Source organism: Oryza brachyantha, chromosome 3 (genome assembly GCF_000231095.2).
Source record: "Oryza brachyantha chromosome 3, ObraRS2, whole genome shotgun sequence".
NCBI lineage: Eukaryota > Viridiplantae > Streptophyta > Magnoliopsida > Poales > Poaceae > Oryza > Oryza brachyantha.
The window spans coordinates 11,028,660-11,044,506 of NC_023165.2; the positions used below are offsets into that span (position 1 = coordinate 11,028,660).

The 15,847-nt window shown below is 38.0% G+C and overlaps 1 protein-coding gene across 1 annotated transcript; it reads left to right on the forward strand.

Moving 5' to 3' along the window:
• Positions 1-2,026: 2,026 nt before the first annotated feature.
• LOC102718165 (putative GTP diphosphokinase RSH1, chloroplastic) lies at positions 2,027-12,988 on the forward strand. Its single transcript, XM_040521863.1, has 24 exons — positions 2,027-2,597; positions 2,759-2,994; positions 5,760-5,945; positions 6,477-6,542; positions 6,659-6,751; positions 6,839-6,970; positions 7,119-7,220; positions 7,313-7,390; positions 7,467-7,538; positions 8,509-8,616; positions 8,706-8,803; positions 9,239-9,299; positions 9,397-9,459; positions 9,548-9,604; positions 9,684-9,785; positions 9,891-10,049; positions 10,146-10,277; positions 10,351-10,437; positions 10,507-10,578; positions 11,291-11,377; positions 11,450-11,900; positions 12,128-12,189; positions 12,342-12,410; positions 12,493-12,988. The coding sequence occupies exons 1-24, from the start codon at positions 2,570-2,572 to the stop codon at positions 12,583-12,585; spliced, it is 2,694 nt and encodes an 897-aa protein (XP_040377797.1). The 5' UTR covers positions 2,027-2,569; the 3' UTR covers positions 12,586-12,988.
• Positions 12,989-15,847: the final 2,859 nt, after the last annotated feature.

The window sequence follows — 15,847 nt, forward strand, 5'->3', positions numbered from 1 at the left end:
AAACCGTCATGGGTTTATTCAAACTTTTGATTCAAATTTAAGTGATTTTTATGTGATAATCGTCGATAATCATATTATCGCTCGGAATGGTTTCGACATAGAAAACGGTTTTGCAAACCCGGTCCAAACACGAAGACGTGTGCCACGAAACTAATTGAATTCACGAGCCGAACGTGTGTGCGCCTCTCACGTCACAAGCTATTATGTGCACACCCGTAGAGGCCAGGAAAAAAAATCCACAAAGAAAGAAAGCCTCGAAAATGCAAAGGAAAAGACTCGGGAGTAAAGGGAGCAGGTTACCCTTACCACGCAAGCCGCTAAAACCATGGTACCGTGCTCCCGTGAATTCCGCATGTTAATCGTAAAAACCGTGATGAATTTGAATCTAAAAAATTACGCGGTAACCGCGGTAACTACTTGCTGAAACAGCACATGAGAACGGTGGTTACCACAGCTTCCTTCTCGGTTTGTGTAGCCGACACCGTGGTTACCGTGAGGAGACCGTGGGTGTGATGTCAAATAAAAAAAACTTAAAAAAATCTAAAAAAATACATAAAAAATAAGAAAATATTTTGTGACTATATTTATAATATAGGAAAATAGGACATGTTATAGGAAAAACGAGAAAAGTTTCACATGCCATTTTCTAAATTCTTGATATTGCAAGATACAAACATACACCGTCATATCAACCTTCACCAAATAATTCACAATTCACAGCAATAACTTTATTTTGATTACTGCGTCACAACTATACCTACTATCCATTATTACGAATAAGGCTTTGTTTCGATCCTTCAAAATAATAAAAATTTTACCATTTTAAAGTACTTTTTGGCAAAATAAATCTAAACCCTAGGGTGGGACAATAATAACTTGACATTTGGCAGTCTGTACTAACAAATTTTGGCCAAAAGTGCAAGGGACGCGCAGTACCCCTCACGGACGCACAATACCCCCGCTCACTCTCTCTCTCTTCCGTCGCACCCTCTCTCTCCCCCAAAAAAATCCCCATCCGCCGGCTCCGCCTTGCTCCGTCTCCTCCGCCGATCTCCGCCGCCTCTTCCTCCCTTGCTCCGCCTCCTCCCCCGCCTTCTCCCCCGCTGCAGGCGCTCACGCCCAATCAGCCTCCGTCGCCGCTCACGCTCGATTTTGGCCGCCGCACCAGGTCACGGCAGCCTCGACGTCCACTGATCTCCCCCGCCGCACCAGTCCGAGGCGGAGATGGACGACGACGGATACGGCACGAGGGACTTCATGTCCCAGTCCGATTCACACGCCTCCCACGACGAGCTCGACCCCTACACCGACTCCCCGTACTACACTGGATCCCGCAGTGGCCGATCCTCCAGGACCAGCAGCATTTGCACTACCCTCACGGCCGCAGCGCGCATCAGCATTACCGGCAGCAACGGCAGGCAGCAGCGGCAGGCACAAGTAGTACAAGCATGAGAAAGAGAGAGCTACGGGGAGAGGAATTAATATGGTCAAATATGTCTTTCCGGAAGAGAAGAATGGCAAAACTTTTACATGTCTCTAAACACCAACCTATAAAAAAAATGTAGTGCCAAAACTTTTGTCACCAAAACTTTTGTCATTTGTCATTTGCTATTTCAAATGCTTCTAAACAGGCCCTAAAACTATTTTGTATACTAAGATGCACGTATAATTTTTCTCTACACATATTTTTCATATATCCATCGTTGTATATTTGTATTTCTAACATTATATATCCTAGTGTCTAGTGTAAATAATAATAACTCAACACAAAATATTCTTGACCATCTTCCTATGAAATATTACTTGCAATAGGCTATTTTTTAATTTTGTTTCCCGAAATACTTGTTTATGATTTTTAATTACGCCGAGAATACATTTTTTTATTATTTTCTTTGATAAAACTACACTATATATCAACATATACGACATATATTTTTTTCATTAAATTTCCTCAAATTTTTTAAATTCTCCTCAAATTTAAACTCGGTTAACGTGACTTATCGAAGCTATGTGGAGGGTGCGGTTACCGCGGAAACGTAAACCCTGAACGGGAGATGATGCTGCAGCATGTGATCTGGTGGTTACAAATATAAGGCGTTTAGTAGCATCTGATGTTCTAGTTTGACTATTTGTTAAAGGATTCGAAAAGCTCCGGAGGTGTTTATAGAAGTAGGCTTGTGAGGGTCTGCTGTACCTTTGTTCTTAAAAAAATAAAAAAAATAGAAGAAGATGAGGAAACCGGCAAAAAGGGAAAAAAAAAAACCGGGATGCCAAGCAAGAGAGAGAGGGAGGTCGAGGCCGTTTGCCACCTATTTCACTTCACCACACGGTCGCGGCGGCGTTTTGTGTGGCCTTCGTCTCGTCGTCTCTCGTGTTATCCCTTCTTCCTCCTCTCCCTCCTCCTCTTCTCCTCCCCCCCTTCGGCCTCCGCCTCGTCCTCGGCAAACCCCTTCTCCTCCGGTGTCTCTCCCCCCGCCCCGCCTCTCCGAATTCGCGGCCGCGGGGGGGAAGGTGAGGGCGGCGACGGCGCGGCCTCCGAGTCGCCGATGAGATTGCGCGCCGACGCGACATGCAACCCCCGCCGGGCGCCGTGTCAGGTGATCCGCCCCCCCCCCCGCCCTTCGTCCTCCTCCCGCTTGCCCTAGGCGATTCGGTTTCCGCGGCTGCTGCTGATGCGTTGCTGGGGAATTAACGGAGCCTGGTGGTTTTTTGTTTTGTTTTGTTTGTGGCGGACCGGGGGGGGGGGGGGGAGGTGCAGGGTCGTCGTCGTCGTCGCTGGAGTGCGTGAGCTCGTGCAGGGCGTCGTGGAAGGGCCGCGGCGGAGGAGGAGGGAGGCCGTACGAATGCAGCGTGCTCTCGTGCGCATGGAACGCGCCGCGCGCGCTCACGGGGGCGCTCGCAAGCACCACCGCGCAGTGCTCCTCCTGCGGCCACGGGGCTGGAGCCGGGTGGAGGCGGCAGGGCCGATCGCGGCGGCGGGGTAACAATAATTCGGTGCGTTCCTGCTACCTGCTGGATTCCGTCATTTTTCCGGTCCTTAATGCTGATTGGAATTCGCCATTTTTCATCACTGAATCCTTAGGGTTAACGACATGAAAAATGGAGGTACTTAATAGTGTTTTCTTCCATTTGGTGGCATTACTGAAACTGCTGGACGCTCTCATGAATTGCTAAACCCATCGTATACGTACTGTAGGTCATACTGAGTTCACTTAGTGAAAAAAAGGAGGTTAACCTCTATCGCATTTCATTTTTTGCATATATGATTGGTTATCATACCCTACCAGTAGCAAGTCCTGTTGATTTTTTTGGCTTGTCTTTAGACATAGGGAATGGTTTTCTGTAGATTTTGTAAGTGTTATTTGATTCCATCAGAATATATTTAGTATTTAGAGTGAAGCTTTGAAGGCATTAATGAATTTGAGTACCTGGACTGTGTTGTTTGAAAACACTAACTTGTTAAATCTTACACAATATAATTTCCTTCTTACTCCCTCCTTTTCTTATTGTAAGACGTTTTGGCTATGCCTAGATTTATCTATTGATCAATGTATATTGTTTGTATATATGTTAGAATCCATATGAATCTAGACAATGCTATAAAGTCTTGCATTGTGAAATGGAGGTAGTAGAAAAGAAACAAATAGTGGTTTCGTACATATATAAGTAAATGCTTACTACTTGGTAAGACCTTTTCTTTAGAAGATAAAGGGAAATCATGATGAAACCTTAACCATTTGAAGCTCAGATCATCATGGTACCTCCACTATTAGTTTAATGCATCCCACAGTAGAGGATTGGCATGATTTGTTGCCTAGCAAACGATAGTCATCTAGTAACTTAGTTTTATCCCTGGTATATTTTACGGCGTCAACAGGTTGCTAGCACATGAAACGAAGAATTCTAGGGCTACACTTCTTCTGTGATAGAGGTTTCAGTGGGAGGTGCGGATTTGGGTAGTCAATCTTCTTTAGGAACTAGGAGTCAAGGATTGGAGCATGGTCAATTTGGTGTTTGGCAAGAAACATTATATCAGTTGAGCCATCAATTTGGAATATTTCTGTTTCTCATAACCTGACAGCTATGGTAATCTTGAGCTAACATGCTGCGAACCTGTAAATTAACTTGATTATGGAATATTTTTATTTTTGCCTCCTTATATGAATTTGACTATAATATATGGTTGTGCTTGGCACTACTTATTCTATAAAAAATCAAAATTTAAAAATGCCAATTTTAGTTAGAATTTTTAGACATCATCTTAGCAATCACGAAAATAGATCTCGGCAATGAGAGGCAAAGAAAAGCCCGTAAAATTAAATTCTAAAATCCAAAACAGGCTGTAGCTTATTTTTTTGAAAAGGTAGTGCCAAGCAATGCCTAATAATTGAAAATATATACATACTTATATGTAACTTGTAGAATTGTGTTTTGCACTGATGTGTGGCTTGGATATGATGGAAATGTGCTGGAAGAGATTATATGAAATCATTAAACACATGCATATTTTTACTGTTGCAATTTAGGTGTGTTTATTTGGTAATCTGGTGTAGCCAGGACTTCGGTAAGGAACATCAGTTTAGCTTTGTATACTGCGTACTTCAATCACATTTGCATAGTGCTTGTTCTAATAGCTTATACAATGTACTGTTGTGCGCCACGTAAAAATGTGGAGTACAAGTATGTGCCACTCACGCCTCATCTCTGATCTGACTTGTAAATGTTCCCTTTAAGAAGCAATAGCACAATGCCATATTTACCATTGTAGCTCCAATTAAGTTTTCAACAGGTTGTCCTGATGTCTTCCCTTCATGCATCTGAATTGCCAACTTTTCTCTGTTCCTTCTCCATTGGTTGCTGTTTCAGCCATGTACTTGTGCTCCACATATATATGTACATGCTGTTTTTATCAAGATTTTGGAGGTGTCTAGTGGAATGATCTCTGCCAGAGTTTCCATGGCTTAGCTTTAGTCTTATGACTATATTCCAAATGCCATATGAAGGATAGTTCCTACAAGCCAATCACCATTCTTCTGTATTTCTTAGCTCTGATTCCTGCTAGTATTGAGTGCCCAGCTGTCATGCACATGAACTATCCTGATGCCAAATAGAATGTCTTTTAAACCATTTAGGTTTTATTTGATTGGGAATTGTAATCTGTACACTAGCTTTATAACGGAAGAATTGCAGTGCAAATGGGCTACATCAGACTCTGTCTTCTCCTGGAATTATTCTGCTGTCCTAGTTGTATTCCTACTGGATGCATTGTGAAAAGTGTGTTTCAACCAAACAACAGGAAACACTTTAATCGTGCACTTAATCATGATCAAGAGGAGAAAACCGAATACCCCAGCTTTAGTGCCAATAAAAACTTCCAATGTTTCAAGTTTAGTTGCTGTCATCAAAATCCAGTTGAAAACTTATCCCCTTTTGGTAACTCTTCTCTACCAAGATCACTTATTGACTACAGAGAAAACATGCTTACCTTTCAAAGACTATTTAATCAGAACCACCCTTTTTTGATCTACATGGGTGAAACTGTTGGGTTGAACTGTGGCAAAGATCTTATAACTAATTACATGACACCAATCATGCTATATTATACCAAACATGGCATCATTAATTCTGAAATTTTTTAATGCCTCATACCATGTTACCTTTACCTTTTTAATGCTTACTATCACATCCATTGCCTACATGTGGAACAATAATTCTTTGCAATGTCTTAATGCGTTGTACATGCGGACTTATTTTTCCAGTTACTACAAATAACATGGGCAGAGGACGTCAATAAACGGAAGTTTGGTTATGGTTCATCGGCCCATTCTTTTCCCATTGGAAATTTTGTCAGATCGCGGTCAACTTCTGTGGACCCAACATGGAGAGCTTTCTGCTATTCGTCATCTGAATCATTCGATCATATTTCTCCAGAAACTTTGTGGGAGGTATGTCACTAAATTGCACAAATCAACCTTTTTTCTTGCTTTTTGGTTCATGACGCAGTTTATTTTTTTTATAGTTGAAGCATTTTTGAAGAATTAAGAGTTAATCATTTGCAAGTTTGACCTGTGAAACTTACATAAATAAGTCAGAAACCATTTTGTGCCTGGTAGTGGTAGTATAGTACTGCCGGTACTTTCTTACTGTCGTAAACAGATTTCATAACAATTACCTCTGCTTCACATTATAAGATATTCTGGTGCTCCCTGGATTCATATGGATACGAATAAATCTGGACATATATAAAACATATACGTTGATCCATGGATGAATCTAGATAGGGCCAAAAATCTTATAATATGAAATTGAGTAGAAACCATCAGTTGTAACCTGATAACATACTGATTGCATTCAGTATGAAATTGTAACTGTACTGTTCAAGTATATCCTCGGGTTCAACTTACCATTCATGTTCATTTGAAGCAAGAGCCAGTTTTGTTTGTAGCGAATTGTAGATTTATGCAATTGCGTGACAGGATCTCAAACCAGCTATCTCATACCTTCAACCTGAAGAGTTGGACTTTGTAAATGATGCTCTAAAGGTAATTGAATTGCAATATCATTCTTCCATATGTCTTGCAGACAACACCCTGTACTTCTATTATTCCTGGGCAGCTCATGAACCAGAGGTTGCATCATGTAACTGATTGTCTTGCAGTTGGCATATGAGGCTCATAATGGACAGAAACGCCGAAGTGGGGAACCTTTCATTATTCATCCTGTTGAAGTTGCCCGTATCCTTGGGGAGCATGTGAGTTATTTACCATTGGCAGTACTATGATGACTTTCTTGCCATATGAAGTTAAACTTTGTGCTATTCTTCTATGGACATAATTAGGAACTTGACTGGGAATCAATTGCTGCTGGTTTATTGCATGACACTGTTGAAGATACAGATATGGTTACATTTGAAAGAATAGAAAATGAGTTTGGGGTAACTGTACGCCGTATTGTTGAAGGGGAGACAAAGGTACATTATCTAACATTTCACATGTTCATGTTTTGTATATGGCTGCAAATTGTATATGCATGTTTATATTTTGTATTGCTACAAAATGTTTGTGATATAGGTAGAGAGATCTTAATGCTATAACAGACCTATTTCATTTAAAATGCAGGTATCTAAGCTAGGGAAACTTCAGTGCAAATCTGAGGATAATTCAAAACAGGATGTCAAGGCTGAAGATTTAAGACAGATGTTTCTTGCCATGACAGAAGAGGTTTTTTTTTTTTTGTTTCATCACATGAATATTATTTATTGATGCCTTTTTGAACAATCTATTAGGTGCCATAAAAACTGAAAAAAATGTAGGTTCGTGTAATCATTGTGAAACTGGCAGACAGGCTGCATAATATGCGTACACTCACACATATGCCTCAACACAAGCAGGTAAACTCTTGTTCCACTGAAAATAATATCTGTCTGTAACTTTGTTCTATGTTTATTGTAAGCACTCCCTTTGCAGTATGCCATCTCCATGGAGACACTGCAGGTCTTCGCACCCCTAGCTAAACTTCTTGGGATGTACCGAATAAAGGTATCTAATGAGAAATAATCTTGAAAGATAACTGTTATTTCTGCTTATTGAATAGGCTAACTTAACTACTGCAGTGCTTCTTTTGTGTTATTGCTGTGTTCCTTACAAACATTTCTACTAATTTGCACTCTGGCCATGTTTCTTCCAATGAAATTTGTGGCTGTTATTTTAATGATAATTGTTTTCGTTTTTGCTTGTGATTGTAAAATCTGTATTTCTGGTATAATTTGATATATACCTTACACTTGTTTAGGTAGCTATGAGATTGTCGCCTAGATCTATGATTTGTCCTATCGTTGATCAGTATACTTGTTCTCTTTAACTTACTAGTTATATTAAGAAATAAATCCATTTTACACTTGAATATTGCTCTAGTCCAGCAATCAATGCTAAAAATTGCTATATCACAAGCGCGCAAATATAACCTTTCTTGCCCAATTCACCAGTTTTTGGCTGGCTTTGTATTCCGGTTGCCAACTCGATGTTAATGTGGCATATGAATCAGCAATAGCAAATCTGGCGATTCCAAACTGGATAATTGTACTGTAGCCTTGTGGGTGAAAAGATGGTAGGATGGGAGATGAAATGGGATATTGGTCTTTCATAAGTGATCCAGTGGCACAGATTGAAAGAGTGTTAAAAGAACCTACCCTGAAAACTCAGGGGCCAATGGAAATATTTTTCCTTTACCTTATGTGTTATGGCTAGAAGAGGTGTTTGTTTTTGTTGTTCCTACCTTATGTGTTATGGCTAGAAGAGGTGTTTGTTTTTGTTGTTCAAGGACCAAAGACAAAAATCACTTTTATCTTATGGCTAGAAGAGGATAGTTTCATACTGGTATTTTTGTCAGTCCTAGAAAGTTCTCTGTAGTTCCTTGCATTGTGAGAATGCCAATATGTTTCTTATGAAGCTTATGGTAACTGTTGGTACTTTTCCTGTGTCCGTTTCACCGGCTGCTCATATTTTGTAGTCCGAGCTGGAGTACCTGTCCTTCATGTACATGAATCCTGGTGATTTTGGTGAACTGAAGAAAAGAGTTGAGGACCTCTACAAGGCCCATGAACAAGAATTGGAAGAGGTACTTTGTTTTTGCTATTGCACTTTGTTCATCAACATGTTTTTGGCATTCTACTATGGATGACATTCTTTCTAATTTTCAAATTCCAGGCAAATCAAATCTTAGGGCAAAAAATTGCTGAGGATCAATTTCTTGATCTTGTTAGCGTTGAAACACAAGTGCGTTCGGTCTGCAAAGAACTTTACAGGTAGACCAGACATTCCGTCTCATTAACTAAAAATAAGTAGTGTCTTGAACTGTCACCAGTTCACCTACACTTTACTACCGCTGCTTCTTGATGTACTGTTGGTATAAATTTGGTAGCCTATTTGTTTACACTGCTTACCAATCCAAACCATAGTAGAGCACAACGAATTTCCACACAAATTTCTTTAGTTAGATCTTTGTTAAAAAAAAAAGAAAAAGTGGACATTTGTTTTCACTATTTCATCAAATTGTTTACAGGTCAGTAAATAGTGTGGTACTGTTACAAAATTGTTGTTTGCTGCATCCTAATACGTTTTTCTTCTCATTTGTATTTTGCACCTAAAAGGTGATCAATAATTGTTTTTGCACTATTCATCTGCAAGTTTGAAATAAGTAGTAAAAGTGTTCCCTTAGGTGGATTATTTATTATTTGCAGCATTTATAAAACTGCGCTCAAGTCCAACAGTTCAATAAATGAGGTAAATCAGGTTGCACAGGTATGATTTTCCTATATAAGATAGTTATTTATGCCTAGCTTTACCATTGTAATGAGTAACTTATTTTCTGAAAATATCATGTCTGTTATTTGTTCAGCTGCGGATCATCATAAAACCAAAAGCCTGCAATGGTGTTGGGCCATTGTGCACCGCACAACAGGTATAACATTACATATGAAGTACAGTATATCATCTCTTTTATGTGAAATTAAATTCACTGATGCGCAAGTATTCTTAATTCAATTCAGATATGCTACCATGTCCTTGGTCTTGTTCATGGTATCTGGACACCTATACCTCAAGCTGTGAGTTATCTGTTTCCCTTTATTCAATATATCTTTTTACTTTGTTTGATTTTGCCATTTCTAAAAGCCAGTCATATAGGTGAAAGATTACATTGCAACCCCAAAGCCTAATGGCTATCAAAGTCTACACACGACAGTGATACCATTTCTAAATGAGAGCATGTTCCATTTGGAAGTCCAGGTAATGTTGGCTTGGCTGCTTACATTTAGCTAAATTCATACTACAAACTCTCAAGCATGTGCTCATTCTAATGCAAGTTTCAATTTTGTTTCTGCTGTATTGCAGATAAGAACAGAAGATATGGATCTCATAGCAGAAAGAGGCATTGCTGCGCACTACAGTGGAAGAGGAGTCGTTTCAGGGCCTGTTCGTCCTGGAATATCAAGCGGAAGAAATTCAAATGGGAAAGTGATATGTCTGAACAATACAGGCTTTGCTTTGAGGGTATGTAATGATTTCAAAGCTTTTTGCACTTCATATTAAGTATAATTATCTCTTTTTTCTTAAGAGAGTCCTCCAACAACTTCTCCTTTTTCATAGATCGGTTGGCTCAATGCAATCCGTGAATGGCAAGAAGAATTTGTTGGTAACATGAGTTCTAGGGAATTTGTTGATACTATCACCCGAGATCTTCTGGGAAGCCGTGTCTTTGTGTTTACACCAAAAGGCGAGGTGAGGCGCTGACTTGGATCATATTTCTTCCATTTGGGTTATCGTTTGATCTAAATATATTTTTCATTACCAGATTAAAAACTTGCCTAAGGGGGCCACTGTGATTGATTATGCTTACCTGATTCATACGGAAATTGGAAACAAAATGGTAGCTGCAAAGGTTAGTTACGGATGATAGCATTATTATTTGACAATCATTATATTTGAGTGCTCATGGTCTTCCTTTCAGGTGAATGGCAATCTAGTTTCACCAATCCATGTACTTGCAAACGCAGAAGTAGTGGAGATTATAACTTATGATGTCAGTACTCCTCTCATATCTGGCATGATTTATTTCTATCTTTGTGAAAAATTTTGTAATCTAAATATATGTTTATTGATTGAGTGATGTCTCTACATTGATGCATATGCACACAACATGCAAGGTGCAACTTTTATTATCTTTTTTTTTGTATATATGAGTGATTGGGGCTGACTGAAAGGAAAGCTATCTTTAATCTTGTTATTCAAATGCATGATTTGCATGCTAATAGTTCAGAAACTTCATTCCAGAATATATCCATCCGATCATATGATCTGTAGCATCATATTCCTATTTCAGTTGTACTGTACTATTCAACTTGCTACAGACAAATCAGTATGACAATCCCCTTAGGGGCCAGGATCCTGGCCCGTCCAAATTAGCCCTAAAAGGGATAGAAGCATGACAGCTCCCATTGTACCCTATTCGTTGAAAGGCTAAGGTTCGTTTCCAATTTGTGAGGCAGCCATTCATAGCTTGTAATTTGTTTGTGAAAGTCAAAAGATAAAATACTGAAATAAACAGATGGAAGTAGATGTGATGTCTCATAATGCCATTAGCAAGGTCTGTGGTTTTTTTTCTCACTTTAATGCGGTCTGCTACTCTTTGCTACTGCCTTTTGTCCATCAAGAGATTCCTACGAAGCCATTGGCATGCCTGTATTATATTGTGACATCAGATAAACTCATCCATTTTTTTTCTCTTGTTGCAGAAATTATCCAGTAAATATGCATTCGAGCGACACCAGCAGTGGCTGCAACATGCAAAAACTCGCAGTGCAAGACACAAAATTATGAAAGTAAGTCTGATCGTTAAAATGATTCATTCAATTGTTAGATGGATCCAACAACTAACCATATTCCTTTTTCAGTTCTTGAGGGAGCAAGCTGCTCTTTCTGCTGCTGAAATAACTGCTGATGCAGTTAATAACTTTGTCGCTGATCTTGAAGATGAAAGTGACAGTGAGCAGTCAATTCCAAGCTCTGAAAATAAGGACTATGCATTCAACTGGCAGAAGATATTGAATTCTGAAAAACTATCTTTTGGAAACAAGAAGAGCGATTGCTTTTTACCTGTTAAAAATGTCTATGTGCCAAAAGTTAATGGGAAGCACAACAAAACTGTCCAGGAACTGGGCATCAAGATTAATGGTTCGACATTTCGTGGTGATAGCTTCACTGATTTTATTCACCCTGGTGTTTCTACCAGTAAGGAAGTTCTCCCTAGTGTGGATAACTGGAAAGCTGGTAAAATTTGTGCGTGGCACAATACAGAAGGCAGCTCTATCCAATGGCTCTGCATAGTGTGTGTTGATCGAAAAGGTTTTCACTCCTTCCATCTAACTGTTGCACAAAACTGATACTAATATTTTGTTAGTTTCTCTCCTCTTTACTCCTTAAGCAATAAGAAGCTTCACTGCAAACATGTCCATGTCTTGTTCCTTTCTGCACAACTATTTACATCTGATTTGGTTTTGGATTATGTTGTTTTGACCTTTCCTTTCAAATTTTATATTATCACTTCTAGTGACTTTTGACATTCATTGTAGGTATGGTTGCGGAAGTTACATCGGCTCTAACAGCTTGTGGAATTACCATATGTTCTTGTTTGGTAAATGAATCAGCCCTCTATAATTTAAAATCATCCTTTTTTATTTGATAATCAATGTGACACTGCATTATTTTACCCTTTTTAGTTCTGATCTCCATTTTGCCAGCGTCCTCTTTGTATCTTTTGTGTTTGATATTCTGTGCTTTACTTAGGCCGAACGAGATAAAAGAAGGGGAGTAGGTGTGATGTTGTTCCACTTTGAAGGCACATATGAGAATGTGGTATGCTTCCTTAACTGGGCTGTGTTCCTTTTGTTTTTATACACTAGTACTACAGCTAAATAAAAAAAAAATGCAATTGCAGGTCAGCTCATGCTCCAGTGTTGAGATGATTCTTGGTGTTCTTGGTTGGTCTGTTGGATGCAGTTGCAATCCTTTGGGCGTTCTCGAGTGCTAGCGGACGACAGGAATCATGCTGCATCAGTTCATCATCTCCAGCTAAAAGGAGAGTTTTTGACGCACCAAGAAATCGGTCCGCTCAATGTTTCAGTGAGATCTTGGTTGATGAGGCTGTACAACCCTTAACTTGTTTGTCAAAGAAGGCAGAGCTAGGGTAGAGCAAGCCAGAACCAGATATTCTGGTTCATTTGGAAGCGAGAGTACTGTACATAGCTGAGCTAGTAGTGTACTGTTAGTTCAGGGGTTGGTTGGATTATTATAGTATTATACAGAGAGCATCCGTTAATGACCAACAAAGGCTGCTTCTCTCTTTTTTTTTGTTTACCATTCACACACTAGTTATGTATTTACATGTGCAGCTAGAATTTTGATCTGGGATACCAATGCCCCAAAATTTTGCCGCTATTCGTTAATTTTTCTAGGACTCTTGGTCATGGCTATGAGTATGCTATAGCTTCGGTTTGCGATGGCATTTTTTTTCTTTTAATCTGGAGAAGGGCGATTGTAATGCATTGAGTTGGGAACATCTACATAGTAATTAGCAGGTGAATAATTCAGAGGCGGTCCATACTGTACTGCTGAAACAAGAGAATGGCTCGCTTGCTACAGTGGAATTGTAAGCACCTGGATTACGACTGATTTACTGTGCAATGTGGACCAAGCATAGCCATTTTTCCATGTCTTACCGATAGGAATGGCTCGTGCCAAGGACTCATTGACCCTTGATTCCGTTGAGAAATGGGAGATATTTTTCTGTTTGACATGAGATAAAATAATCTGTGAATCGACACAGTGAGAACATTGGTGTGTTTATTCAACCACACGGACTCTAATAACCAAAAACCACGTGTTTGATCTTGTTTCATAGGATAGCGTATGTAAGCAACTCTTCAGCTTCGGTGGCGTTGCGACAGCAAGTAATTGAGGTCCTTGTCAGATAGAGTCTGGCAGATAATATATAGATGTTTCGCATCTAGATGTTCTCTTTTCACTATATATTTTGACAACCAATCTCACTAGAAGAGAGCAATATCAATATAAAAAAATGATTACAAAATATTAATAAAATATATTAGAGAGGATGTATTATGAATATTTTGTTGTAATAATAACTAATATAAAGAGAATCTATTTAAATGATAATCCAGATGAATGATCAAATTTAGATTAGTTATCAAAATGCTCTGATTCAACCGCAAGGTCAGTACTTTGGTTAACTTTGAGGTTTGGGTCCCTTGATTCCTCATGTGGTCAATCTGTAAATAGGTGCACCTAACCACGTCGACTACGAATGTTGTTTGATATTGTCTTGTCTTATTGCCTTACATGTCACTGATGAGAATTGAGATGACGTAAAGAGTACAAAAGCAACGATACCTTTAATTAGATACGGAGTATGCACAGTGTCGTAAGTGTGTTAACACTAATATAATTTATATTTTGAATTACATGGAAAAGAAAGATTATCTGATTTTTAAGTTACTTAATAGTATAAATTATGAAATAACTGCTACAAAGTTTAAAAATCTACTCTATAAAAATGAGACGATAAACTTCTATATAATTTTTTTAAAAGATATACTGTTTAGTAATTATGAAAGCATGCACGTAAAAACCAAAAAAAATAAGGGTGGAAAAAGTCGAACGGCATATCTGCAAATGAAAATAATTTATGAATAAAAAATTATATCTGTATTCCTAGCGATCTAAAAGTGAACGCTGGAAAATAAATTTTGGTGAAAAAAACACAAAATCAACCCTAGATTTAAGCTTGAAAATTTAAAATTTAGCTTATAAGCATAAACATAAGCCAGAGATGAGGGTAATATGAGAATACTTTGTGTAAAAGACACAACCATAATCATACATCATTGTACATACACAATATACACAACCATTAGTGCACCATCCAATATACTTCCTTGACATCTTTGACTCGTCGCACGCTTTACCATTGTCTTATTTTAAAATTATGTAATATGTAAAAATTTAAAATTAATTTGGTAATAAAATTTAATGATAACAAAATAAATAATAATTACACAAGTTTTTTAATATGACAAATGGTTGACGTGTGTATAAAAAAATAATGATGTTATCTGTTAAAATAAGAAGAGATGGAAACTATTAACAAATTCTTAACTTAACTAATCTTTTTTGAAAGTACAGATACGTGTACATAACATTTATAAGCTTTAGGATTAGAATCATGTTGTGGTGTAATCACGCACTTATGAGTTATGTCTTTTATCACCATGTTTTCCCTTTGGTATGAATATTGTTGCCGTAGTGCTGTCATTCTAGTGGTCTAGTTGCAAGAGTGATGGCAAATTTTGTGTTGTCCTCTTGTTTCATGTTCTTGATCAACATCTGATAGGCGACCGAAGAATTGTAGACAGGAAAGAGACTGTGAGAGATGCTAAAAGTTGCTAACAAGGAAGAGATCACACTTCGAGAAATGGGGAATGAATCCAAGTCTCTGTCGCCTCTCAAATTGTGTAATACTCTACATCATAGGTTGGCGCAGCAAAAAAGGAATGCATAGCATAATTTAATCTTTTTTTAGTACATTAGACATATATTCTCCATGTTCATGGATTTATGACATTTTGGACGTGCTAATAAAACCAAAGGGAATAAATTTCAAATACAAAAGTTTGGCTACAAATTCACTAATCAAAGCTTGCTTTTTTTTTTTCTAAATAGACTGTACATGGTGCTTCTAATTCTAGACCATCACCAGTGTATCTGTGTATGTAAGGTTTAGCAAAACCACCTAGCGATCAACAATTCAACCATTTCTGTTTAAGCTGAAAATAAGCACGCTTCTGTTCTTTATGTTCTTTCGTTTGCTCTACTAGATCAATCAAGACTATCTATACTCTTTTAAAAAGAAAACAGCGGTGATGACGGTCATTTTATCATTTCACGTCCCATCTACAATTATAAATTTTACAAATTACTCATTGATCTTCTTATATATTTTATAAAAAATAATAAAATTAAATCTAAATGAATTTGCATATAAAATAAAATTAAGATAAATATTTCCTATAGAAAATACTACCTTTGTTTTTAAAATATAAGCATTTCTAAGTTGTTTAACAACTATTAGGGTTAATAAAAAGACTATGATACCTCTTAATAAATGAGAAATAGATATGGGTGGAAGGATAAGGGGAATAAAATAAAAATAATTTTAAAAAAGAAATGATTGATAAAACATGTAGTACTATAAAGAGTGCTAGAAATGATTTTAT

Coding starts and splice junctions, on each gene's coding strand:
- LOC102718165 (XM_040521863.1), top strand. CDS start 2,570: ATGCAACCCCCGCCGGGCGCCGTGTCAG. Junction 7,391..7,466: donor ATATGCCTCAACACAAGCAG/GTAAACTCTTGT, acceptor CTCCCTTTGCAG/TATGCCATCTCCATGGAGAC. Junction 9,460..9,547: donor CATTGTGCACCGCACAACAG/GTATAACATTAC, acceptor AATTCAATTCAG/ATATGCTACCATGTCCTTGG.